Consider the following 27,745-nt stretch of genomic DNA (forward strand, 5'->3'; position numbering starts at 1 on the left):
TATGAATTTTCAAAAATTAAAAAAAAAATTAAAAAATACATTTGACACCAAACTTAAAATTTGACACAAGACTTAAACAAGAAACACAAAATTTTTTTGGTTTTTATGATTTTATTAAACTTTTTGTATTTTTTCGAAATTATTTTGGAAAAAGAAAATAAAGAAATTCAAAATTTTTAATAAGAATTCCAGGATTCATGCAATATTAGTCTACAGCTTCGGTCCAAAAGAGTTAGACATGGCCAAATGGCCAGCCAAGCTTTCGCACAGAATTATAAATGAGAATCCAAAGGCTCCTCCAATAGCTGCAATGATAAGTGGAAGCTTCGGTCCAAAAGAATTAGACATGGCTTATTGGCCAGCCAAGCTTCAACATATCATCAGGGAGCTCTAAGGTGGAATTCATTCTTAAAATTTTTGAAGAACATTTTTTTTCGAAAACTTTTTTTTTGAAATATTTTTAAAAACTTTTTGAAAAGAAAATAAAGGTTGAAACAAGAAAGAAGGTTACCTAATCTAAGCAACAAGATGAACCGTCAATTGTCCAAACTCGAACAATCCCCGGCAACGGCGCCAAAAACTTGGTGCACGGAATTATGATCACACTTTTCACAACTCCGGTACAACTAACCAGCAAGTGCACTGGGTCGTCCAAGTAATAAAACCTTACGCGAGTAAGGGTCGATCCCACGGAGATTGCCGGCTTGAAGCAAGCTATGGTCATCCTGTAAATCTTAGTCAGGCGGATTCAATTGGTTATGAGTTTTGATAATTGAAAGATAAATAAAACGTAAATTAAAATAAAGATACTTATGTAATTCATTGGTGGTGGGAATTTCAAATAAGCGTTTGGAGATGCTTTGTTGCTTCTGAACCTCTGCTTTCCTATTGTCTTCATCCAATCTTGCGTGCTCCCTTCCATGGCAAGCTGTATGTTGGTGGATCACCGTTGTCAATGGCTACCATCCGTCCTCTCAGTGAAAATGGTCCAGGCACGGCTTCTGTACGGCTAATCATCTGTCGGATCTCTCGTCTCGGATGAAAAATACCAGGCACAGCTACCGCACGGCTAATCATCTGTCGGTTCTCACTTGTGTTGGAATAGGATCTCTCTATCCTTTTGCACACTGTCACTGCGCCCAACATTCGTGAGTTTGAAGCTCGTTTGTTCTAGCCTTTACCACGAAGGTTCTGATCTTTGTGAGTTCGACTGCTCTGTTGTCAGGAGATGCAAGTTAAAGTCACGAACCAGAGGGCTAAGAGATTATACTCCAGCTGTCGTCCAATGACTATGTTAAACATCATATAGACCGCTTGTGGTTGTCAGGCACGCGAATCTTGGCTAAGTGAGTAATGAAGATAGTGGGAGATTGTCACAGGTCACCCCTTCATTCTGACTTAACTGAATTAAGAACGAGAGTATATCTTGGAGAAGATACATGCGTGAATTGAAAGAGGAACAATAGTACTTTCATTAATTCATGAAGAACAGTAAAGCTCCGCACCTTAATCTATGAGGTGTAGAAACTCTACCGTAGAAAATACATAAGAGAAAAATGTCTTGGCATGGCCGTGTGGCCAGCCTCCAAATGTGAAAAATGGCATATGATATGAATACAATAGTAAAAAGTGCTATTTATACTAAACTAGTTACTAAGGATTATAGAAAATAAGTAACTAAGTGCAGATAGTGCAGAAATCTACTTTCGGGGCCCACTTGGTGTGTGCTTGGGCTGAGCATTGAGCTTTACACATGCATAGGCCTTTTCTAGAGTTAAAGGCCAGCTTGGATGAGAGTTTGGGCATTTAACTCCAGTTCTGGTGCCAGTTCCAGCATTTTACTCCAAAAAAGGGGGTCTTTGGCTGGCATTGAACGCCAGTTTGGGCCATCAAATCTCGGGTAAAGTATGAACTATTATACATTGCTGGAAAACCCAAGATGTTAGCTCTCCATCCCAATTAAAAAGGCTCCAATTGGACTTCTGTAGCTCCAGAAAAACGCGTTTGAGTGCAGGGAGGTCAGAATCCAACAGCATCTGCAGTCTTTTCTTAGCCTCTGAATCATATTTTTGCTCAGGTCCCTCAATTAATGTGATTTTTGCATAAAACTAATAAAATATAATAAAAAGTAACTAAAACATCCTAAAAACTACCTAAAAACAATGCCAAAAAGCGTATATATATATATATATATATATATATATATATATATATATATATTCTCCACAAAGCATCCTACTCTCAACTTTACCAACCCAACAAGTTGCTAAAGCATCTCGTTCACCATCATCCCACCGTGTTCATGTGCTCTCTTTTGCCTTCCGCTGCGTCACTCTGATTTATCGTCACTAGGAATTCGAAAATTTTTCTTAAATCAAATACCGATTTTTGTAACATTTTTCAAAACCTTTAAAACAAGTGCAATCTAAATGAGTACATTGTTAAAACCTTATCAAAAGTCAAAATCCTTTCATTTGAAAATCAATCACTTTGAAATATGATTTTTCGTAAATTCACTAGAATCCTTAAATCGGAACCTTTCAATTTGAATTCCTTTTGATAAGTCAAATTTGCAAACCAAAATCACGAGTTAACAAAATCTTAGGACTCACTTTCCCCTTTTAAATCATATCATTTGACCAAAAGTTCCAGTCCTAGTTTTAAAACCAAATCATTCAAGCCAGAGTTTCCAAACCAAGTTTAAAAATCAATCTAAGCTTTAAAACTTTTTTAATACGAATGACGATAGTCTATACTACGAAGATAAGTTGAGATTTGGTCATCGGCTTCATAATTACCTCAACCCTGTTGTTGTGATCTATCCACCTCATGTGTTCCTCGACGTGGGCAATCTCTAACCAAATGTCCTGGTGAGCCACACTTGTAACATAGTTTCTTACCCAACTGGCATGGCCTATTCGGATGGTAGCTCCCACACTCCTGACATTTCATATAAGGGGAGTAACCTCTTGACCGCTTCCCTTCACCATATCTCTTGAAGTTATGTCCCCTTGGCCCAAGGTAATCGTCGCGTTCTCTACTAGTGTTTCCTCCATGAGTATCCCTTGATGAGGCTACCGTCTTTGCGTATTCCTCAACCACTCTTGCCTTGTTCACCAGATTGGAGAAAATCTGAATCTCTATAGGAGCCACAGCAGTCATGATGTCATCCTTCAAGCCCCTTTGATACTGGACACACTTCCAACTTTCATAGGTCCCCGGGGCACCCTGACACACCCTAGATAGCCTACAGAGTTCCTCAAATCGGCTGGTGTAGTCTGCCATAGATAAGGAACCTTGCTTCAGCTACAAAAATTCCATTTCCTTCACTTCCCATGCAGACTCAGGAAAGTACTTCTTGTAGAAGGCCGTCCGGAATACATCCCAATGAACATCGGCGTTCAGAAGTTGGAGCAAGCGGCATTCTGCCTGCCACTAATGTTGGGCCTCTTCCAGAAGCTGATAAGCAGCAAACTCCACGTATTGGTTGTTTGAGAAATGCTGTGCTTGCAGTGCATGCTCCATAGCTTGGGACCAGTTATCCGCTTCCGTGAGATTAGTTGAACCTCAGAAACTCGGAGGATGAACCTTGAGAAAGGTCGCCAAGGTCATCGGAGCACCCCCCCCCCATGTTATCTCCATTCCCCTCAGCATCATTGTTCGCGTTTCCCTCACCATTTTTGTTTCCATTTCCCGCCGGTTGGCCTAACCTATGCACAGCTTGCAGAGTCGCAGCAGCATTCACCTCCATGGTGTTTGCAAGATTCGCCATTGCCGCCATGAACTCGGCATGGTTATCGGCCGGTCGCTCGTTCCTACACTCTCCTCGTGAACGTGTACGACCTCATCCGTGAGTAGCCATTAGGATTCCTGTCTATACCAAACAATCGATATCAAGGTGATCAATCTCAATATCAAAATCCTAGTGCTTCCATTATCCCAAAAAGGCACTCACAAACAAGCATGCTATGAAATACCAAGTAGATAACCTAAATAGCATGAAAAAAAATGACCCGGAGTATGCAATGAAGCACAATCGGTCCATCCCTCAGGCTCACGAGGACGAACCGCTCTGATACCACTAATTGTAACACCCCAATTATCCTAAGCCTTACCTCTAGCCATAAAGCAAAGGTTAATCAGAGGTTACAACAGTTCTAAGGCTTATATATGTTTATATATAGAAGGAAATAATATATTCTAGAAGCCTGATGAAGGGTATAGCTCAAAAACAGGATTTGAAAAGCTCAAAACGTACTAGCAAAGCTACTAACTTAAAGCCCAAGAAATAAATACAGTATAGCAAAATATCATAGCATAATATTATAAGAATCTAGCCACAGCTCGCGGAGTTTAAGCCGGCTAGCCATATATACAAACAGCTAGAAGACTGTAGTTTGAAAGGGCTTATACAAGTTTTGTTCTCTCAAATAAAAGCCTCTAGGCAAAACAAAATACAAAAGTGAGAGTACAAGTTAAAAAATAACCAAGATGACAACAAAATAGAATAAGATCCTCCACTCTGCTACCATCACCCAACTCACTGCTGTGGGTTGCGACCTGCATATGAAAAACAACAACAACGTATGGAATGAGAATCGGAGGTTCTCAGTATGGTAACAGTGCCCAATGATGTAAGATGTAAGGCTCCGGGACACCGAAGGCAATCCTAGAACTTCACATCATATACGGATATTCAAGCTTAGAACAAAATATAATTAACGTAAACCTTAAACAATAAACAGGGTTTTCTAAACTTAAAGGATTTTTAACTAAGACTAGTCACCGCTGTCCCATAGCCTTCACCAACCTACCCTTCGTGCGATCCCATCGCCACCGCCTACCTAACCTCCTCAGCACCAGACAATCACAATTAATACAAGCAAGTAAAACACAGATAGTATACATTTACAACAAGTAATTCAATAAGCAAGTAGGCATGTTATACGATTAGGCAAACTCAAGTAAACAAAGCAAGTAAGCATATAGAAAAATGCATATGATGAATGTCTGTCATATTGGCTGTGATATCAAATGTCGGTTATAATGCCAAACCCAACTAAAAATCCGGTCGACAACTCCCGGATTAGTCTATCTATTGCGCATAAGGAGGAATAATTCCGAGGGATAAGTGCCCTACCACCTTCTCCTTTCAGAGAGAAATATTCCGAGGGAGCATGCTCTACCACCTTCCTCTGGTTGCCGCATGATTCCATGGGTTAGTGCCCTACCACCTTGCAATCAAAGAGAAATCGCATTTTCAGGAGGAATAATTCTTAGGGATAAGTGCCCTACCACCTTCTCCTTTTAGAGGGAAATATTCCGAGGGAGCGTGCCCTACCACCTTCCTCTGGTTGCGAGAAATATGATTGAGAAGCCCAGTTTCAACTCTCACATCCGAACGTAGGCGGGAGACTGCCACAACCCCCTACAACAGAGAACAATGCATCGTAATTTCATATTCAATCTTAGAGGCCACCCCTCTAAACACACTTCCACTCATACTCATCTCAACCATCATCAAGTCATAAGTTTCATTCCGAACTCTTTAGTTGATTAGTCTCTCAAGTTCGTTATCAGCAATCACCATATTCACCACTCTTCCTTCTCTCTCAACAAACTCATCCTCACTACACCAGAAACTTAAAGTGTGCATACGCATAGGAAGATTTTTAAACTGTGCGTACGCACAGGGGTGTGCGTGCGCACGCCCAGGAAGATTTTTAAAGTGTGCGTACGCACAGGGGTGTGCGTATGCACAGGTACGAACATTCACAAGTCTGTTCACTCGCACAAGCTGTGCTAGCGCCCCTAATAGACTAACCTTCCCAACATGTGCGTACGCACAGGTAGCAATCCCTCATTGGTGTGTGCGCGCGCACAAGCTGTGCTAGCGCTGCAAACAGCACGCCAATCCCTACCTATGCGTGCGCACAGGTCTGTGCATCCACACAGGTCTAAAATCTTACAAGGTTGTGCGTGCGCACAAGGCTGTGCGTGCGCACATACCAGAAATTACAAAATCCTGCAACTCTGCAGAATTTCAGATTTTGACACCAAACTTTTAATGATCATAACTTCCTCTACAAAAATCCAAATTTTACAAAATTTATATCAATTTAAAGCTCTCAAAGGCATATATAATTTAAAACAAGTCTCATCTAGTTTTAAGCTTTGAGGCTCAAGTTATGATCCATCAAAGTTCACCAAAAATCCATTTTTATCCAAGATATCAAAAACTCAATTTTAACCAAACCTCAAACCAATACCAATTCAAACACATTTCAACTATACCAAAACGGTCCAAAATTCATACCAAGCACAAATTCAACCATTTTCTCAATCACCCAACCTTCTAAACCAATCCACAAATTCCAAATCTAACCAAATTCACATTTTCCACTTTTCACTAACCTTATTAACATCAACAACCCCATTAACCATTAACAATCCTAAAAAATCATCATTATCCAATTCCCACATCATATACCAACACCATCATTTACCATAATTCACACAACTCATTAATAATTATCAGTAATACCAACAACTCTCAACAACCATATCAAATATCAACATTCATTCTCAATTTCTCAACATCAAAAACCATCAACAATATTAACAATCACTACAAATCTTTATTAATTTCAAAAATCATCAATCCCTCATCAATCATAATTAAATCACACATTCATCATCAACCTTCATCATCATCTAATGCCAACAATCATCATCAAATCGTATAATCATTTTTATTAGTGTTTGGATTCATTCCACACAACACCACCACTTCATTTATCAACCCTCCTCAACAACACCAATCTTCAATACTTATTAACACCAACAATTTCCAATAATCATCATCAACTACAATAATCCAATACTAATAACAATTAACATCAATTCGTATATAATTATTCATACACCAACAACATTCAATCCTATCTTAGGGCCAACTAGCCTAAGTGTCCAGAAACATTACATATTACATAAAGAAAACCAAAACTATACCTTGGCCGATTCCCAAATGCTCCAAACACCAAAATGAAACCACCAAACTTGATCCAAAGCCTCAACCAGCTCCAACAAACACCAAAGGTCAAGCTAACAACACATATATCACCAAAATCAAAACCTAAGATACATAAAACAACTAAACACAAGGGTTTAGTGGAACCTTACCCTATCCAATGTGAGTAGGGGTAAAATCCAACAATTACCTGTTACTAGAGATCACCTAAAAAACCATAACCACAAAATCTACTCAAAAACCAAACATAAAAAATGCGCAGAATCTAGGGCTGGAAACTAGGGATGAAGTTTCGAGTTCTTACCAAAAAAACTTAGATAGAAAGGAAGAGCTCATCGAGAGCTTCGCGTGGCTGCAAACGGCTCGTCAGTCGGAGCTCCGGATCAAAAGTTATGGCTCCCGGAACGTGGAGGTGAATAGTAACACCACCCATTCTCTTCTCTTCTCTCAAAACCGCGTGGCTCTCTCTCTTTTTGGCTGGAAATGAACTCAAAGCTCATTTAAAGAGCTTATATATGTTGGACCTTGGGTCCGGTTTGGACCCAGTCCAACCTATTAGCGTTTTTAGTCCGTTTGGCCCAACTTCGGGCCAAACCTCTAACACTAACGCCCGGTTTTCCATTTCTAATATTTTTCTAAGGTTTTCGACTGTTTTTACTTTTTCTCACACAGTACCGGGCAGACTTAAACTGGTTCAACTGGTTCAACTGTCGGTTCGTAATTTTTCACAGTTTTTCGCAGAAAACACATTTTCTGACTCAGAAAGACCTACTGAGTCCAAAAATCACATTTAAATCCCCAAATTCTCATTCTAACCTTCCGGAATCTAATTTGGGCATTTAAATGATTTTACTCGTGAAAACTCTGATTCTTACATGAAGACAAAGGTAAAGAGGAGCATCGTTTCCAACCTTAATCCGGAGCTCGCTTTCTTTCTCTAATTTCACCTGCTGCTTCACCCCTGAGCTTGATGCACTGCCACTGTGTGCCACCACCACTATTGTTAGTTTGAGCTTTAGTGTTTGTTGGAGTTGGTTGAGGCTTTGGATCAAGCTTGGTGGTTTCATTTTGGTGTTTGGTGCGTTTGGGAATCAGCCAAGGTATGATTTCAGTTTCTTTTAGATAATATGTAATATTTTTGGACACTTAGCCTAGTTGACCCTAGGATAGGATTGAATGATATTGGTGCATGAATAATTATATGTGAATGGATGTAATTTGTTGGTTGTTATTGATTATTATGGTTGATGATGGTGGTTGGGAATTATTGGATGTTGATGATTGTGATGTATGATGACTTTGAGTATATGTAGCATGATGATGGATTATTGACGTTGTGTTGAGATAAAAGGGTGAATGATGATATATGTTGTTGGTGATTATTGGTATTTAATGATTATGAAGGTTGATGATGAATGTGTGGATTATTGTTGTTGATGAGGTTGTTGAGGGTTGGTGGTGATTATGAGTGTGGATTCATGATGGGATTGGCAATTATGGATTGGTAGTGAGATATGGATTCTTGATGGAGGGATTGTGTAAATTGTTGATGGTTGAGAATCTTGATTGAGAATTTTGGTTTTGTGTTGATTTATGGCAAGAATGTTCAGTGAATTAGGTGTGGAAGGGATGGAAGTGTAATGGAATTTTAAGGTGTAGTGTGATGTAGTGTTTTATGATGTTTGAGTATGTTTTGGTTTGTTTTGGTTGAGAAAATTGGAAAATTGTGAAGTTTGAGGTTTTTGGTAAAAGTTGGTTTTGGTGAACTTTGACGGATCATAACTTGTGCCTCAGTTTTCAAAATTGGTTGAAATTGGTTTAGAATTAAAGTTTAGTGAAAACTCTTTAAATCGATATAAAGTTTATAAAATTTGGATTTTTGTAGAGGAAGTTATGATCATTCAAAGATTGGTGTCTAAAACTGAAATTCTACAGAGTTACAGAATTTTGTGATTTATGGTATGTGCGTACGTACAGCCTTGTGCACACGCACACACCAAGGAAGTTTTACAACCTGTGCATTCGCACAGCTCTGTGCGCACGCACACGTTGGGAAGTTCAGTCAGTTGGGGGCGCTAGTGCAGGTTGTGCGAGTGAACAGACATTGTGAATTTTGATACCTGTGCGTACGCACACCCCTGTGCGTTGATGAGTATTTTGGTGAAAAATAAATTAACCACCAAAACACACAAATCTAACCGGCAAGTGTACCGGGTCGCATCAAGTAATAATAACTCACATGAGTGAGGTCGATCCCACAGGGATTGAAGGATTGAGCAATTTTAGTTTAGTGGTTGATTTAGTCAAGCGAATCAAGTATTGGTTGAGTGTTTGTGATTAACAGAAACTAAACTGCTTAGAATGTAAAAGGGAAAGGGAAAATTGCAGTAAACTAAAGAGCAGGAAAATAAAGATACTGAATCTTAAAGAGCATGTAAAATAAGGTGCAGAAACTTAACTTGCAAGAAATGTAAATAACAGAAGCTTAAAGTGCAAGAAATGTAAATTGCTTGAATCATAAAAGGGATTGGGACGTGGACTTGCAGGAATTAAACAAGAAACAAGTAAATGGCATTAAACATAAAAGAGAAAATTGAAGCGCAGTGAAGTAGATCTTAACAGAAAAGTAAAATGACTTGAGAATTTAAAGAACTAGGAAGCAGTGCTTAAGTGCAGCAAATTAAAAGGGGTTGAGATCTCAGGAGTGGAAGAGACTAGATAACAAGTCTAGATCTCAAATCCTTCCTTGATCCAACAAGAGCAATTGCAAAAGAAACAAAGAAAAGTAAATTGCAGAAACAAAGTAGATGAAGAAGCAGTAGACAGAAATTCAAACTCAATTATGCAGAAAGAAAATAAACAAGGGATCTCAAGGTGAGATTGAAACAGAATTTCTTCAATTCTCCACCAAAGATCCAAAGCAAGAAAATTAAAGAGTGTTCAAGCAAGAACCAAGAAGAAGAGAGATCAATTCTCCTCCCAAGTTCTCTGAAATCTAAATTCAAAACTAAAAGCTCAAAATGAAAATGAAAGGAAAATTCAAAAGTAAAATTCAGCTCCCCAATTACATCAAACTAACTCCTATTTATACACTTTCTATTCTTGGATATTGGAATTTGGATGGGCTTTTGATTTGGTGAAGATTTGAATTAAATTGGATTTTTGGTTGAATTTTCAGCCCATGAAGAAATTGCTTCCAGGGGAGTGCTCAGCTCACAAAGTGAGCTGAGCTTTGACACTTAGTGTGGGGAAGCATTGATAGCGTGCTGCTGTCTTGGGGTGCATCAGGGGAGAGCTCAGCTCACTTTGTGAGCTGAGCATTGGTGCCTTAGTGCCAATTTGTTGTGCTGCCCCTTGGACCGTGTCATGCGCTCCACTCCTTCCCTGGCCGTGTCAAGATGTGCCCCCATGCATCAAGAAGTAGCGCTCAGCTCACTTTGTGAGCTGAGCTTTGGTGTATCCAAGGAAGGGTCCCTGGTTCGAAACCCATGGAAAGCATGCGCTACCCCTTTTCTTGGTTGCCTTGCTTCCTTGCTTCCTCAAGGTGTGGGGTTCGAAGCTTGGGGAGTGCATTTGCCCAATTTTGGCTTATTTTCCATGAGAGTAGCGCCTCCACCCTTTCCCTTTGGTCATGGGTTCAAGTCTTGGAGCATGCATTTGGAAATCATTTTTCTTGAATTTCTCCTCTAGCGCTCTCGATAATGCTCACTTTGTGAGCTGAGCTTGGTTCCTCATTTCCTTATTTCTTGGCCTTGTGTTGTGCTCAGCTCACAAAGTGAGCTGAGCTTTGTGCCTTGGTCCCTTGGAAGTGAGTGTAGCGCTCTCTTAGTGCTTGGTGCTCTTGGAATGAGTTCCATGGTTTGTTGCACTACACTTTCTCCTTTGATGGCCACACTTTCTATTCCTTGAACCACGCTTCTTAGGTCACGCTTTTCTTCTTTTCTTCTTTTCTTCACCTACAATTAATCAAAACAACCAATCAAAGTATCACCAAATTCACAAGGTTTACAAATCATAAAACTGCAATTAAATTTGGCCTAAACCTCATGATTTAGCATCAATTATATGGTGGTTGTTTGATTCAAAGAAGTTATGCATTTCCATTCCAAATTGCTTTCTTAGGATGCAAGAAAGTGCATAAAACCAAATGAAAATAAGGAAAAAGACTATTAAAAAGGGTATATGATGACTTGTCATCACAACACCAAACTTAAAACTTGCTTGTCCCCAAGCAAGCATCAAACATAAGAGAAGATAGAATGAGATAGATAAGTGTATATGTTCTTATTAGGCAGATAGTTGAACTTGGTCTATGGGGCTTTATGCAGATCAAAAGTAGCTCATTTATTACTTGCTGTCAAAACAAACAATGTTCCTTTAAGAGTTCACTAAGATTGCTGCCATGAATCCTCACTTCTTGTTCATTCCCTTGTTAGTTTTTCCTCTTTCTTTTGCATTACAGAGCTTATTTCTTATTGAAGACTTGGTGTCAAATGTTGCAGTGACCTTTGGCCTTATTTTACTCAACATTTCTTCACCACAGACACATGGCTCACTTTTTCCTCCTAGGATCATTGATGCCCAGCATCTCTTTGGATCACTAAATGTTTTGTAGCTAGGTTGCTCTTTATTGTGGACTTTCAGTTGGCAATCCCAAATCAGTTGATCTAAGTTGCCAAGTTTTAAAATACTCCTTAGAACTTACTTGTCCAAGCAGATCCTAGTACACAAACACCACAGGCATATGTCCTAGGGTCCAAGCTATTGGTGTCTAGCCTTATTGTTTGTTTCTTTGCCACTTTCTTTGGCTTTTTCTTCTTTCTCTTTTCTCTGTTTTGATTTATTTTCAAGGGACTTTCAATAATTGAGAGGTCACAGCAGCAAACTAGCTTAGGCTTTAAGTAACAAGTCATTTTGCAACATTTATTCTATGAGCTATCAATTAAATCAAACACATATACCACCACTAACTTTTATTCTCACTTCTGCAACATTGAACAATTACTTTTCTAAATCAAACATCTCTCTTTTATTCAAACAGCAAGGGAAACAAAACAAAGTATTCAAGTTGTTGAGTGATGACAATTATTATGCAGATAGTTTTCAAGCAAAATTTAAGCAGATAGCTTTCTTCAACATGTACTTCCACTTGCAACTACATGATCATTCCAGCCAGACATAAAGGACTCTCTGAATTAAATCATTACACAACAACAAGGATCAAGTATAAATACAACCTGTTGGGTTGCAGCTTTTCATTCTTCCTTCTGTTTGTTCCTTGTAAGTCATAATGCAGATGTTCCCTGATTTGTTGGCTATTTTCCTGCATACTCCTCGAATGTTGCTCGCTTTTCAACTCCTTTAGGTATTCAGCTAATCTGCAAGACTTATTTGTGGGCTCTTGAACTTACTTTGGTGTGTGAACACCAAACTTAGTACCTTGCCAATGTATTAGATTAACCATGCGTGATAATTTCTTTTTCTCTTTCACAAGTGATAGAACTGGAAACTAAGAAATGCAGTAGAATGGCTAACTAGTTCATCTAGTATGCTTGAAGCCTATATTATGCAGAAAGTGAGAATGTGCTTTTAAGTAGACTTTGGTGGAACACCAAACTTAGAATCCTTCATTCTCCCTTAGATTGTGTTGGTGTGCAACACCAAACTTAGCTTCTTGCATTATAGATGAAGTTAATTAACCTTTTTATTAAAATAACTATGGAAAGAAAATTACCTCAGGTTGGGTTGCCTCCCAACAAGCGCTCTTTTAGTGTCACTAGCTTGACATTGAACCCCTTCTTTTATGGTGGTTGATGACTGTAGTGCCTTAGCCTGTCTCCTCTGACTGTGAACTTCTTCTTTGTCCCTTGGTGCTCAATTTCCACATGCTCAAGAGAGAGTACTTGGTTAACAGTGTAGTGATCCTCAGTTCCCAGCTGTTGATATGTTAGTTGCACCTTGTCACCTTTGGAGAGTCCTTCGGTTGGGATCTTTTTATTCTTCCACCCTTTGTGAGCTTTCTTCTTGTTTTTCTTCCTTTTTCTTGTCGACCTTTCTTCCTTAATAGCAGCTTTGGTGGCGGTACCTTCCTTCTTGTTTATTATCCTGGTTCCATTTTGAATTTCTTCTTCTCCCTGCACATGCTCATTCTTCTGTTCCCTAGTGTTGTTGGTTGTTTCCCCTGGGAACCAGTCACTGACTATCTTGTCCCTTTCTTCACTGATTTGTGGTTCTGGAAACACTTTCAGGGTTATGCTGTCCTCATGCATCCTGAGAGTTAGTTCTCCCTGCTCTATATCTATGATGGCTCTAGCAGTGGCCAAAAATGGTCTTCCCAAGATGATTGAACTGTTTTCTTCTCCTTCAGTGTCCAGTATTACAAAGTCCGCAGGAAAAATGAACTTATCAATCTTAACTAAAAGGTTTTCAATCACTCCCTTGGGATATACTATTGACTGATCCACCAATTCTAAGGATATCTGTATTGGTTTCACTTTCTCTATGCCAAGCTTTTTCACTAAGGATGATGGAATTAAATTTATGCTTGCTCCTAAGTCACACATCCCCTTGTTGATAAATAGACTTCCAATTGTGCAAGGTAGGAAGAAACTTCCAGGGTCTTCCAGCTTGGGAGGAAGTCCTTTTCTGATGAGTGCACTGCACTCTTCAGTGAGAAGTACAGTCTCCTTTTCTTGCCAACTCCTCTTCTTGTTGATGAGCTCTTTCAAGAACTTTGCATACAGAGGCATTTGTTCCAATGCTTCAGCCAAAGGGATATTGATCTCCAGCTTCTTGAAGACTTCAAGAAATTTTGGGAAGTGTTGGTCCTTAGTCTCTTTGCTGAATCTTTGAGGATATGGTAGTGGAGGTATGGAGTTCATGTCCTGTCTTTGTTCCTTGGTTGGCTCCCCCATTGCTTCCTTCCCTTTTCTTGATTGTTGTGGCCGGTCTTCTTTTTCTTTGAGCTCCTCTGAGGCTTGCTTGCTTGCTGTCACTTTTTCATCATTGGCCCTCTCTTCCTTGTCTTGTTTCTCGTCACTTTCCTTTGGTTTCTTGACTGCTTCTTCATTTCTCACCAGGGTCTTGCCATTCCTTAGCTGTATTGCCTTGCACTCCTCTTTTGGATTAGGAATAGTGTCACTAGGTAGTGAGCTTGATGGCCTTTCAGTGGTGATCTTTTTGGAGAGTTGACCAATTTGCCTTTCCATATTCTTTAGGGAGGCTTCCTGGTTCCTTGTGGTCATCTCTTGGTTCTTCATCAGTTTTTCCATTAGGAGCTCCAGGTTGGTAATTCTCTGAGAATCTTGTGAAATGAGTTGAGTGTGGGGTGTTAATGGTTGAGGGTAAGTGTTTTGGTTAGAGGTTTGGTTTTGGGATGGGTACTGGTTAGAGTTGGGGTAGGTATTTTGTGGTTTTCTGTATGTGTTTTGGTTAGAGGCCTGGTTGTTGTAGTTTGTGTTTTTCCAATTGTTTTGGGTGGAGTTTCTTTGCCATGGCTGCTGAGGTTGACTGTGGTTATCTCCCCACCTAAGGTTGGGATGATTCTTCCAAGAGGGGTTGTAGGTATCACCATATACTTCATTTGGTCCAAAATTTTGGTTGTGCATGTACTGGACTTGCTCTTGCTGTTGCTCCTCTTGAGTTTCTTCATTTTGCTCCCAAGTGGTTGATGGTTGGCTTGTGTTGACTGCTGCAACTTGGAGATTATCAATCCTCTTGGTCATTTGCTCAAATTGTTGTTGAATTTGATGCTGCATCATTTTGTTTTGAGCTAAGATTGAATCCACTCCGTCCAACTCCATTACTCCTCTTCTTTGTGATGGTTGGCGTTGTCTTTGATGAGCAAAGAAGTATTGGTTGTTAGCCACCATGTCAATGAGATTTTGGGCTTCCTCTGCAGTTTTCATTAGTTGCAACGATCCTCCAGCTGAATGGTCAAGTGATTCTTGAGCCTTTAGAGTGAGTCCTTCATAGAAGTTCTGTAGCTTGTCCCACTCAGTGAACATTTCTGGTGGACATTTCCTCAGCAGAGCCTTGTATCTCTCCCATGCTTCATACAGATTTTCAGCATCCAATTGTGTGAATGTTTGCACCTCAGTTTTCAGCCTGATGACTCTTTGGGGTGGATAGAATTTGGCTAGAAATTTAGTTATCAAGTCATCCCAACTAGTGATGCTTCCTTGGGGAAAAGTTTCAAGCCATTGTGCGGCCTTGTCCCTTAATGAGAACGGGAACAGCAGAAGCTTGTAAGTTTCAGGATTCACACCATTGGACTTGACAGTGTCACAAATCCTTAAGAAGGTAGATAGATGTTGGTTTGGATCCTCCAATGGTCCTCCTCCAAATGAGCAGTTGTTCTGGACCAATGTGATGAGTTGTGGCTTCAGTTCAAAGTTATTTGCATTGACATTAGGGGTGAGAATGCTGCTTCCACAATGTCTAGCATTTGCAAAAGTATAGGAAGCCAATACTCTCCTCTGTTGTGGTGGATTATTAACTCCTTCTCCTGGATTGGATGTATCTCCTTCCATCTCGTGGAATTCTTCGTCTGATTCTTCTTCACCAACAATACTTTTCCCTCTTTCAGCTCTTCTCAATCTCCTTAGAGTTCTTTGGTCAACTCCAGATAAAACATGAACAACTCTCCCTGTACCTGACATACAAACAACATAACAAGGAACACAACCAGTGATACTTCAATCTATTGCTAGAATGAAGTTTTAGTTAGCTTAAGCAAAAATTCAAACAGTTAGTGTGTTAGTCAAAGACTTAAAGAATAGAAGGGAACAAGTGCTTGATCTAGATTACCACCTCACTTAATCATTGTCAACCTATTTCAATCCCCGGCAACGGCGCCAAAAACTTGATGAGTATTTTGGTGAAAAATAAATTAACCACCAAAACACACAAATCTAACCGGCAAGTGTACCGGGTCGCATCAAGTAATAATAACTCACATGAGTGAGGTCGATCCCACAGGGATTGAAGGATTGAGCAATTTTAGTTTAGTGGTTGATTTAGTCAAGCGAATCAAGTATTGGTTGAGTGTTTGTGATTAACAGAAACTAAACTGCTTAGAATGTAAAAGGGAAAGGGAAAATTGCAGTAAACTAAAGAGCAGGAAAATAAAGATACTGAATCTTAAAGAGCATGTAAAATAAGGTGCAGAAACTTAACTTGCAAGAAATGTAAATAACAGAAGCTTAAAGTGCAAGAAATGTAAATTGCTTGAATCATAAAAGGGATTGGGACGTGGACTTGCAGGAATTAAACAAGAAACAAGTAAATGGCATTAAACATAAAAGAGAAAATTGAAGCGCAGTGATGTAGATCTTAACAGAAAAGTAAAATGACTTGAGAATTTAAAGAACTAGGAAGCAGTGCTTAAGTGCAGCAAATTAAAAGGGGTTGAGATCTCAGGAGTGGAAGAGACTAGATAACAAGTCTAGATCTCAAATCCTTCCTTGATCCAACAAGAGCAATTGCAAAAGAAACAAAGAAAAGTAAATTGCAGAAACAAAGTAGATGAAGAAGCAGTAGACAGAAATTCAAACTCAATTATGCAGAAAGAAAATAAACAAGGGATCTCAAGGTGAGATTGAAACAGAATTTCTTCAATTCTCCACCAAAGATCCAAAGCAAGAAAATTAAAGAGTGTTCAAGCAAGAACCAAGAAGAAGAGAGATCAATTCTCCTCCCAAGTTCTCTGAAATCTAAATTCAAAACTAAAAGCTCAAAATGAAAATGAAAGGAAAATTCAAAAGTAAAATTCAGCTCCCCAATTACATCAAACTAACTCCTATTTATACACTTTCTATTCTTGGATATTGGAATTTGGATGGGCTTTTGATTTGGTGAAGATTTGAATTAAATTGGATTTTTGGTTGAATTTTCAGCCCATGAAGAAATTGCTTCCAGGGGAGTGCTCAGCTCACAAAGTGAGCTGAGCTTTGACACTTAGTGTGGGGAAGCATTGATAGCGTGCTGCTGTCTTGGGGTGCATCAGGGGAGAGCTCAGCTCACTTTGTGAGCTGAGCATTGGTGCCTTAGTGCCAATTTGTTGTGCTGCCCCTTGGACCGTGTCATGCGCTCCACTCCTTCCCTGGCCGTGTCAAGATGTGCCCCCATGCATCAAGAAGTAGCGCTCAGCTCACTTTGTGAGCTGAGCTTTGGTGTATCCAAGGAAGGGTCCCTGGTTCGAAACCCATGGAAAGCATGCGCTACCCCTTTTCTTGGTTGCCTTGCTTCCTTGCTTCCTCAAGGTGTGGGGTTCGAAGCTTGGGGAGTGCATTTGCCCAATTTTGGCTTATTTTCCATGAGAGTAGCGCCTCCACCCTTTCCCTTTGGTCATGGGTTCAAGTCTTGGAGCATGCATTTGGAAATCATTTTTCTTGAATTTCTCCTCTAGCGCTCTCGATAATGCTCACTTTGTGAGCTGAGCTTGGTTCCTCATTTCCTTATTTCTTGGCCTTGTGTTGTGCTCAGCTCACAAAGTGAGCTGAGCTTTGTGCCTTGGTCCCTTGGAAGTGAGTGTAGCGCTCTCTTAGTGCTTGGTGCTCTTGGAATGAGTTCCATGGTTTGTTGCACTACACTTTCTCCTTTGATGGCCACACTTTCTATTCCTTGAACCACGCTTCTTAGGTCACGCTTTTCTTCTTTTCTTCTTTTCTTCACCTACAATTAATCAAAACAACCAATCAAAGTATCACCAAATTCACAAGGTTTACAAATCATAAAACAAACCTCATGATTTAGCATCAATTATATGGTGGTTGTTTGATTCAAAGAAGTTATGCATTTCCATTCCAAATTGCTTTCTTAGGATGCAAGAAAGTGCATAAAACCAAATGAAAATAAGGAAAAAGACTATTAAAAAGGGTATATGATGACTTGTCATCATGCGTACGCACACATTTTGAAAACTTCCTGGGCATGCGCACACACACTCCTGTGCATACGCACATGCCCCGTTTTTCAAACTTAAACTTTGTTTTCAACTATTTCACCTCCCCAACAAGCTTGTAAGCTTTTGTGACACCATTTTAAGACTTTTGGGCTTATTTTTGGTTATCAGAATAAGGGAACGGTCCTAGGAGGTTTAATTTGGGTTTTACATTAGAAAGTTAGCAAACAGAGGTGTAGGCTTCTGGTGTATTGAGGATGGATATGGTGGAGTGAGAAAGGAGGATGGTACTGGAATTGAGGAACTATTGAACTAATGAGTTTGGAATGAATAGAAATGATGAATTGATTATGGTTGTGATGAGTTAAGAACTCAAAAAGGAATGGATGACCTTTGTGAATGTTGAGAGTGTGCCAGGCACTATATCCTTTGGTTAATTATGATAGTGTGCAGGGTATTATGTCCCTGGGATTGGATTATGATTGATAACCTTTTCTGCTGCAAGAGTGGGCCAGGCACTATATCCTTAGGTTATGCATGCGAATGTGCCCGGCACTATATTCGTGGGTCAATAGAGTGTGCCCGGCACTATATCCGAGGGTGCGGCAGAAAAGCTACATCCGAAAGGATGTGTCAGGTTGGCATTTATGGACCGACAAGTGATATTACGAACCAATAGGATAGGCATTCATCATGTGCATTTCCTATCTGTTTGTATGCTTTGCCGACTTGATATTGTTTGCCTAATTGTATAACATGTCTAATTGCTACTTGAGTTATTTGCTTATATGCTTCTACCTGTGATTTACTTGCGTTGTATATACTTGTGATTTTCTACTGGGATTGAGGAGGTTCGGAAGGCAGTGGCGATGGGATCGCACGGAGGGTAGGTTGGTGAAGGCTATGGGACAGCGGTGACTAGTCTTAGTTAGAAATCCTTTAAGTTTAGAAAACCCTGTTTACTGTTTACGGTTTAAGTTATTTATTTTAGTTTTGTTCTAAGCTTGAATACCCGTATGCGATGTGAAGTTCTAGGATTTCCTTCGGCATCCCGGAGCCTTACATCTTACATTATTGGGCACTGTTACCATACTGAGAACCTCCGGTTCTCATTCCATACATTGTTGTTGTTTTTCATATGCAGGTCGCAACCCACCTCGGTGAGTTGCTTTGATGGTGACAGGAGCGGAGGATATCTATCTGTTTTGAAGTCTTTTGATCTCTTTTTTTATTCTCTCATCTTTTGTATTTTGTTTTTCCTAGAGGCTTGTATTTGAGAGAACAAAACTTGTATAAGCTATTTTTACTGTCTAGTTTCTGTATATCTGTATATGGCTAGCCGGCTTAAACTCCGCGAGCCGTGACTAGATTATTATGATATTATACTCCTTATCTTTTGTTATATTATATCTGCTTCTTGTATTTTAAGTTAGAAGCTTCGATAGTACGTTTTGCGCCTTTTAGATCTTGTTTTTGAGCTATATCCTTCATTAGGCTTCTAGATTATATTAATCCTTTTTATATATTTATGTATAAGCCTTAGAATTGTCGTAACCCATGATTAACCTTTGTCTTACGGCATGAGGTAAGGCTTAGGGTAATTAGGGTATTACAGAAATAATACTTTGAGTGATTGGGGAATTAGGGACTGCATGTTCTCAAAACTGCTGAATTAGGGACTTGGGGTAATTAGTGAATCATCCCGGAACAACTTTTTTGGGAATTCTAATGTATATTGTTGCCTATCTGATTTTGATGCAAGAGTACTTCTATGGCCTTCTTAATGATCTCTCTCCACATTCTAATATTGCTAATTTTAGTGACTTGTGCGTCTATCTGATTGGTGATGGGCCACAGGCTCCTCGCTCAGCCTTGCCAATCGGAGCAGAACCTGTTGCTGACCCAACAAGAGTTGTTCCTGTGAATATAAACCGTGATTTGCTCCATATGGTCCTTGCAGTCTCATTTGCTAAGGAACCCGAAGAGATCATTTCAAGGTAAACAAAAATATATTTTGGATGGTTAGGTTTTGATAAGTAATCATTGGTGTCTTAGTAACCTTTTATAATCTTTTTAAGAACCCAATAATCGTGGTTGTTGATCCAATTGTGGTGTCACAATAGCATACTTTTGTAACCAATTTCTCTTTGGTGCAGCAACGTTGCTGGCTTTATCTACGTAACATATATTGAAGAATATCTGCATTTCTAACATGATATGTACATTGCAGAAAGAAGATAACTTACCTTGCACCATCCGCTAGAGATCTTCCAAGCAAGTTTTTGATACTGGGATCCTTGACATGGCTTGAGACATGACCTAATTAACAGTTTTGTGATAGGAAAATATGTAGTGCTGTTGATATTTTTTTTATATCTCGATTAGTGAAATTATTAGATGTAATTTACGACTATTTTGGAGAGTACTTAGGAACAAACTTTGTCTTGAGATTATTTTGATTTATCAAAGCGATGGTGGATTGAAGTGGTTAAGAAAATCATTGACCATTGCGTTAATGGTGAAAAAGAAGCATACAAATTAAACTCATTTTAAAAGGATTTCACTTTTTCAAGGACTAATTAGTTAGAAGTCAAAATTTTTGACGATCTAATTGTCATTTAATTAAAGAAGAATAATTAAAAATAATACACAAAATGAATGATAATATTTTCTATATTTCCAAACATAGTCTTCTGTTTAGTCTTTCCCAATGTTTAAATTATATGGGTGACAATAGGTAGGGTAGAGTAGAGTTTTGACTCAATCTTAACTTTATTTATGGGTTGAGAATATACCAACTTTAACTTTATCTGTTTTTAATTTACGGGTATCCAACCTCATCTGTAGGTTAGACAATACAATTATTCCATAAATAACATAGTTATCAAATATTCAATTCTATATAAAAGTCTTTACTTAAATTAATAACACACACAAATAAAACTATCGTAAGTTTATGAACATTCCATTTGTTGCAACAATACCATCACTATTCACTAATAAGGTTTTTCCACCTAAAACTAAAATATAATAAATTTATTAATCAATCTATATATAAATTTAGCATTAACATAAACAAATGAAAAAAGTTAAACCATAAATAACCTCTTTGACGATATGTTGCATGCAACCAATTTTGATTACACATAAAAACTTTCACGATATCTTCACGAAGACTACCACGATGAGGAGCAATTATCCAACCACTTGTACTAAAAGAAGACTCATAAGCAACTGTAGACAAAGGGATGACAACTATATTTCATGCAATTCTTTAAAGGATTGGAAACCTAGTTCCATTCACTTTCCACCAAGCTAAAATATCAAAGTCAAAGGTGAACATCTTCCTCTATATAATGATTAAATTCAGTCTTTACAAATGAACCATTTTTCCTCCTCTTTTGTCTGATATACAACATATACTCTTACATCCTTGTAATAACCAAACACGATAAATATATTGTATGATATTTTGAAAAAAAGAATACATACTCCGTATAAATGACCTATGGGCCTCATGGGACTTTAAACACAAATAAACGAACAAAAAACAAATTGCATATCAATCAATTATTGAAACAAAAAAAAAAGAACAAAGTATCAAGGATGATTATAATATTTCAACCGCTACTAATCTTTATTTTCCTTGCCCAATTTAGCAGCAACTATTTGGACACTCTTCTTAACTTGGTTTGTTGGAGAAGATTCGTCAACAGTCTTCCTTGAATTTGTTGAGAAGTTTTCAACTTCAGAAAATACATTTAGCAATTTGCGTGTCCACCCACCCAATATCAGAGACCTCTAAGGCGTGATAAATGAATAATCTCCATTCAAAGTAATTATCTCACATGACTGCGTGCTTGTCTCCTGTAAAAAGGAAAACTCTCTTAATAATATGGTTTAGTGCAAACTCGTTTATTGATGTGATAGACTAATATTCAAGTAGTTGAATCCCTAATATATACCTTAGTATTGGCAATTGAGTTTGTCTAGAAGCTAAGAAGCTCAAAGTTTTCAATAATCAAGTTTTTCTGTTAATGGTGTTTGAAAAAAATAAAACGCAAAATGAATTACTTAAAAAAATACATAAATGATAATAGTCAAGAAGCAGAGTCATACATCATAAATCTTATGTTTAGAAACAAATACAGAAAGTAACTTTTTCTCCTCAGTTAACTTCCGCACAACAATCTTGCATGATTGGAATGCATTCATATCCTCTAGCTTAACAGATACTTTGAATAAGAACTTCTTTCCTTTGAAAGAGTTTACCTCGGGTGGCATCATCTTTTCTGCAACCCTTCACAATAATCCAAGAAAATATTACCATATGTATTAAAGGTCCTATTTATGATATCATTCTATGATTAAAAATATATCCTAGAAAACTATGCAGCTCTAAGATTAAATGTAGATGTGCCAAGGAACCTAGTGCATTCCTTGTCATATACTACGAAAAAGGCAGTGTCTGTGTCATTGGATACACGAAGATGTACACAAAATCTATGAGATAGTAGAAATAGATTCATAGATTAATCATCCTAATTGATGCGAGCAAAATCGTCGGTTAAGAATTCCTTCTCGGTAAAGGAGAAATAACCTCGTTGCAAGTATAGTTCTCAACCAACAAGTAATGCCCGATCAAAGTTTACAATTTCTAATCTAAACCGAGAGTAATCAAATCTCGGTTCGTCTTTCCTAGGAACTAATGCCAACAAGCACACAATTTTGGTTGTGAGGGATCAAGGGGTGTTTTCAATAAAGAACCAAGCAATTAAGAAATAAAAGAACAAGACAAAATTGCAATTAATAAACTAATAAAGGAATAAAAGAACTATGTATGTAATATAAACAAGTAAAGTTGTAAAGTAATGGAAAAGGTGGTTCAAAGCATAAATGAAACCTTGACTTGGGATGAGTTATGGAATCCCTTCCTTGCCATAACCACAACTATGATAATTATGATGGATTAATCTCACTAACTCAACCCTTAACATCGAAGGATAAGTCAAGTGAGCATAATTGTTATTAACCTACAAATCCTAGCTAACTTACCAAATTAATTGGTAAAAAGCTAGTGTTAGTGGAAACAATTAACAACTAACAACCCAAGAATTATCACTAAATATTGGACATTATAGCTCTAGTAATCTATAAACTCATTTTTCCCAAGCCAAGGGGTGAAAATTACCCCATAACTAAGATTGACATTTCATCAAACACATAGAGGGCATAAACATAAAACATGGCAAAATTAGGAAAATGATAAAAGCTATGAACCATAAATGATCAAAATCAATAAAAGCAACTCAATAAACATAAATAAGCATCAAACATCAATTTCACTAACATGAACTCAAGATTGCAAAACCAAGCATATATTGATAAAGGAAAGTAAAATAGAAGTAAGTGTAGAACAAGTGTAGTAATTAAAAGAGAAATTAAAGAAATACTTACAATGCAATTGCTAGAATCCAAAATCAACTTGAAGTATAAAATTATACAACCCTAATTAAAACCCTAAGAGAGAAAACCTAAAACTACACTACTCCTACTCCTACCATGAAAAACTATGGAAAATTATGTCTAAGTCCTAATGCCTTCATATGTCTTCAATTCCCTTTGATATAGCACTTCCCATTCAGCATCAAGCCTTCCAAAACTGGGCCAAAGGCCCCCAAAATCACGCAGCACGTGTTTCATTAATGAATCCACGTGCAGGGACCTGTGCGTACGCACACACACTTTGCTGAATTTTCACTTGTGCGTACGCACAGAGGGTTGTGCGCACGCACGCATGCTGATTTCCTTCTTGTGCATACACACGTAGGGTTGTGTGCACGCTCTCATGGCTGTGTGCTTCCTCCTTGTTTTCTTCATGTTTTCTCCCCTTGTAAATGCTTCCTTCTACTTTTGCCTTGGCAAACTTGCCTCTAGGACCTAAAATCACTCAACAAACATGTCATGACATCGAATGGCATAAAAGTGGATTTAAAATCACTAATTTAAGCATAAAAATGCATGTTTTCACATTTAGTATCAAATTAGGGAGAAATCACAAAAGTATTCTATTTTGGTGCTTAAGTGTAGGTTTATGTGATGAAATTCATTCAAATCAAGTCAAAAATTGACGATGGCCTAAAGCGGGTTAGGAATTTTCACAAAATAGATTCTCGTTGCTAGTATAGTTCCAAACCCAACAATTGACCATCAATCAAATTTAAATTCAAAGATGTCACAATCAATGCAAAATTTACCGAGAGTATTTAGACTCCCGGGTCGTTCTCCCTAGGAACTAATGCCAATAAGTGCACACAATTTTGGTTGCAAGAACAAAAGGGTGTTTTCAATAAAGAAGCAAGCAATTAAGAAATAAAAGAACAAGACAAAATTGCAATTAATGAACTAATAAAAGAACAAAAGAACTAAGTATGTAATATAAACAAGTAAAGCTATAAAGTGAGTAAGAAGTTGTTCAAAACATAAATGAAACCTTAACTTGGGATGAGTTATGGAATCCCTTCCTTACCATAACCCCAACTATGATCATTATGATGGATTAATCTCACTAAGTCAACCCTTAACATCGAAGGATAAGTCAAGTGAGCATAATTGTTATTAATCCACAAATCCTAGCTAACTTACCAAATTAATTGGTAAAAGGCTAGCGTTAGTGGAGACAATAACAACTAACAACCCAAGAAATATCACTAAATATTGGACATTATGGATCTAGTAATCCATAAACTCATTTTTTCCAAGCCAAGGGGTGGAATTTACCCCATAACTGAAATTGGCATTTCATCAAACACCTAATAGGTATAATCATAAAATGTGACAAAATTGGAAAAATGATAAAAGTTATGAACAACCAAGTGATCAAAACCAACAAGAGCAATCCAATAAACATATAAAAATCATCAAACATCGAATTCATCAACTAGAAATCCAAAATTACAAAATCATATGTGTATTGACAAAGTGACTTAAAATAGAAGAAAGTGTAGAACAAAGAGTATAATAAAAGAGGAAATTAAAGAGATACTTACATTGAGATAGCAAAATCCAAAAGCAAAACATGAACTATAAAATTCTACATTGAAAACCTAATTAAAATCCTAATGAAATTAAGAGAAAACCTAAGCTAACTACCCTAAAACTATTCGTAAAAACTATTCTATGAAGTATGGTAGTGTATGGTATGATGTGTGGTTGCTTTCCCCTTTAAATATGCTCCAAAGCCTTCAAAAATGGGCCAAAAAGCCCTCAAAATGCGAGTCCATGTGACTTTTTAATGGAGGCATGCGCTGGTACCTGTGCGTACGCACAGGTCTGTGCATGGGTACACTTGCTGATTTTCCTCTTATGCGTGGGCACAGGTGCTGATTTTCATTCTGCCCTGAGCATGGGCACAGGCTGTGCGTGGCACAGGTCTGATTTTGACCCTGCCTTGTGCGTGGGCACAGACCTGTGCGTACGCACAGGTACTGATTTTGACTTTTGTGCGTGGGCACAGAATCTGTGCGTGGGCACAGGCTGAGATGCTTTTCTCCTTTGTTTTCTTCATGTTTTCTTCCTTTTTGCATGCTTTCTTCCACTTCTACCAAACCATTCTTGCCTCTAGGACCTGAAATGACTCAACAAACATATCACGGCATCGAATGAAATAAAAGTGGGATTAAATTGCTCAATTTAAGCACAAAAACGCATGTTTTCACATTTAGGTTCAATTTAGGGAACAAACACAAAAGTATGCTATTTTGGTGAATAAGTGTGAGTTTGTGTGATGAAATCCACTCAATTCAAGCTAAAATATATCATCAAATATGGATTCATCAATTCCCCCACACTTAAACAATAGCATGTCCTCATGCTAAACACATACAAAGGAGAAGTATAAAAGGGCAAGCAACTTATTCAATGCAACTACTTACATGTATGCAACTATGCTAAATGCTATCTATCTATATCTATATTATGACTCCTATTGAGTTTGGCATAAAACAAACAAGGGATTCCAATCAATCCCAAAGCAAGCCTTAGCGCCAAGACAAGAAAATATGGCAATATGATCAATGTCCAAAGAATTGAATTGAGATTTTCAAAACTAACAACCAAACAACTTGCAAGAAGATACAATATAAGAGAAAAGTACATAGAATTGAACAATCGAACCCCTCACCGGATGTGTATTCACTCTATTCACTCAGTGTTTAGGGCTTAGTCGCTCAATTTCTCTTTTAATCATGTTTTTCAAAGATTTGCAAGTCATCTAACAATCAACTAATATTTGATGCATGAAAACAAATATCATGAGGTCTTTGGAGGGTTGTAATGGGGCTAGGGTCAAGGTGGGATAAATATGGTTAAGTGGACTTAGTGAATTAGATCTTTGATCAGCTCAAGTATCCACCTAATCCTATACCATCCTATATACACATGACAAAATAACCTACCACCCATTTATCTCCTATCTCACATTTACTCATGCATTTTCTTTCCAAAACACAAACATATGCATCCTTTATTTAGCTTTTTATTTCATATGCTACTTTGCAAATGATTTGATTTGATTTTCTCTTTTTTTTTGTCAACAACAAGAGATGCATATGTCTTGAACAATGAATGCATGAGTATTACCTATTTTCCAATTTTTCTGAATGAATTCCTCATGTAACTTTATCACCAATGTTTCCCATCAATTTTCCCCCACACTTAGAGTAACACACACTCCACCCAAGCTAATCAAAGAGTAATCCGAGGAAATCAATGGTTTTTCGCTTTAGAGAGAATAATGTGCTTAACATCAGAACAAAAGGGGATTTAAAGGCTCAAAAGGGGTTACAAAGTTGAATGCAAGGGTTGGCCTTATAGGTTAGTGAGTTAACATAAAAAATGGTCTCAATCATATTAAATGCATTCAAACAACAAATACAGGACATAAAGATTTATGCAAATCTAAGATACAATAAAAAAGGAGTATAATCACACAAGAACAAACTTTATGGTTGAGAATATGCAACCATCAGTTAGAGCTCAAATCTCACAAGGTACGTTGTTCTAGCTCATTTCCTATGTTCTTTAAAAAGATACTCCCTGCAAGTTGAAAAACACATTTTTCAATTCAATTCAATGGCATGCCCTAGGAAAGATTTCATGGAAATTTCTCGTTGTTTTACCAAACTTATTCACTCTACTAAGCAACATGTAAAGATTTACTATTATATAACTATAAGCATTAAAGAAATATATACAAACAACGCAAACGAAGTGCAATAAAAACAAAATTACCAAAAATTAAAGAAAAATAATTAAAAGGGTATTGCAAAGTGTCTAGGAAAGGAATTTTACCCCCCTTGAAGTTGCCGATCCTCCCCCACACTTAATTAATGCACGGTCCTCCGTGCATGCACATGATCCGGGGGATGAAGGAGTATGAGACTCCACCTTCAGTTGGTGGTCACGGGGGCTCCGGTTGCTGTGGGAAAGAAATAAACAGGAATTGAGGAAAAGGTCATATGAGTGTGGTATAATAAAAGACAATGTGTGTATTCTAAGTGTGCGCACACTTTAGAACATACACATTGGCCGGGTAAAGCGGTATCCACACAATCAAAAGAAATAGCATATGTTCCTCAATTGAGTCGCCTAGGTTGCAAGTAAAGAAGAAGTAAAACTTAAGGCACAAGCAACCCTAGGTAACTACAAAATTTAATTGAGTATTTGATATTGGATATTGAAATTGTACAAGTGAAAGCGCAAGATTACTAGAAAGTGGCACAATCAACAATAACCAATTCATGATAAGAGAA

General features: G+C 38.0%; 2 protein-coding genes across 2 annotated transcripts in view; both read right to left on the bottom strand.

Moving 5' to 3' along the window:
* LOC107647352 (protein CLP1 homolog) overlaps positions 1-8,097 on the bottom strand; it is a 28,888-nt gene extending 20,791 nt beyond the window's left edge. The window contains exon 1 of the mRNA XM_088490952.1: positions 7,920-8,097. Within this exon, the coding sequence (XP_088347078.1) occupies positions 7,920-8,097 (178 nt within the window). The remainder of the gene's footprint in view (positions 1-7,919) is intronic.
* A 4,734-nt stretch (positions 8,098-12,831) lies between these two features.
* LOC148562671 (uncharacterized) lies at positions 12,832-15,036 on the bottom strand. The gene has a single exon (XM_088489601.1). The coding sequence runs from the start codon at positions 15,034-15,036 to the stop codon at positions 12,832-12,834; it is 2,205 nt and encodes a 734-aa protein (XP_088345727.1).
* Between the last annotated feature and the right edge of the window lie 12,709 nt (positions 15,037-27,745).

This window comes from Arachis ipaensis, chromosome B6 (assembly GCF_059453495.1).
Source record: "Arachis ipaensis isolate K30076 ecotype BB chromosome B6, ASM5945349v1, whole genome shotgun sequence".
NCBI lineage: Eukaryota > Viridiplantae > Streptophyta > Magnoliopsida > Fabales > Fabaceae > Arachis > Arachis ipaensis.

Coding starts and splice junctions, on each gene's coding strand:
- LOC148562671 (XM_088489601.1), bottom strand. CDS start 15,036: ATGTTCACTGAGTGGGACAAGCTACAGAACTTCTATGAAGGACTCACT.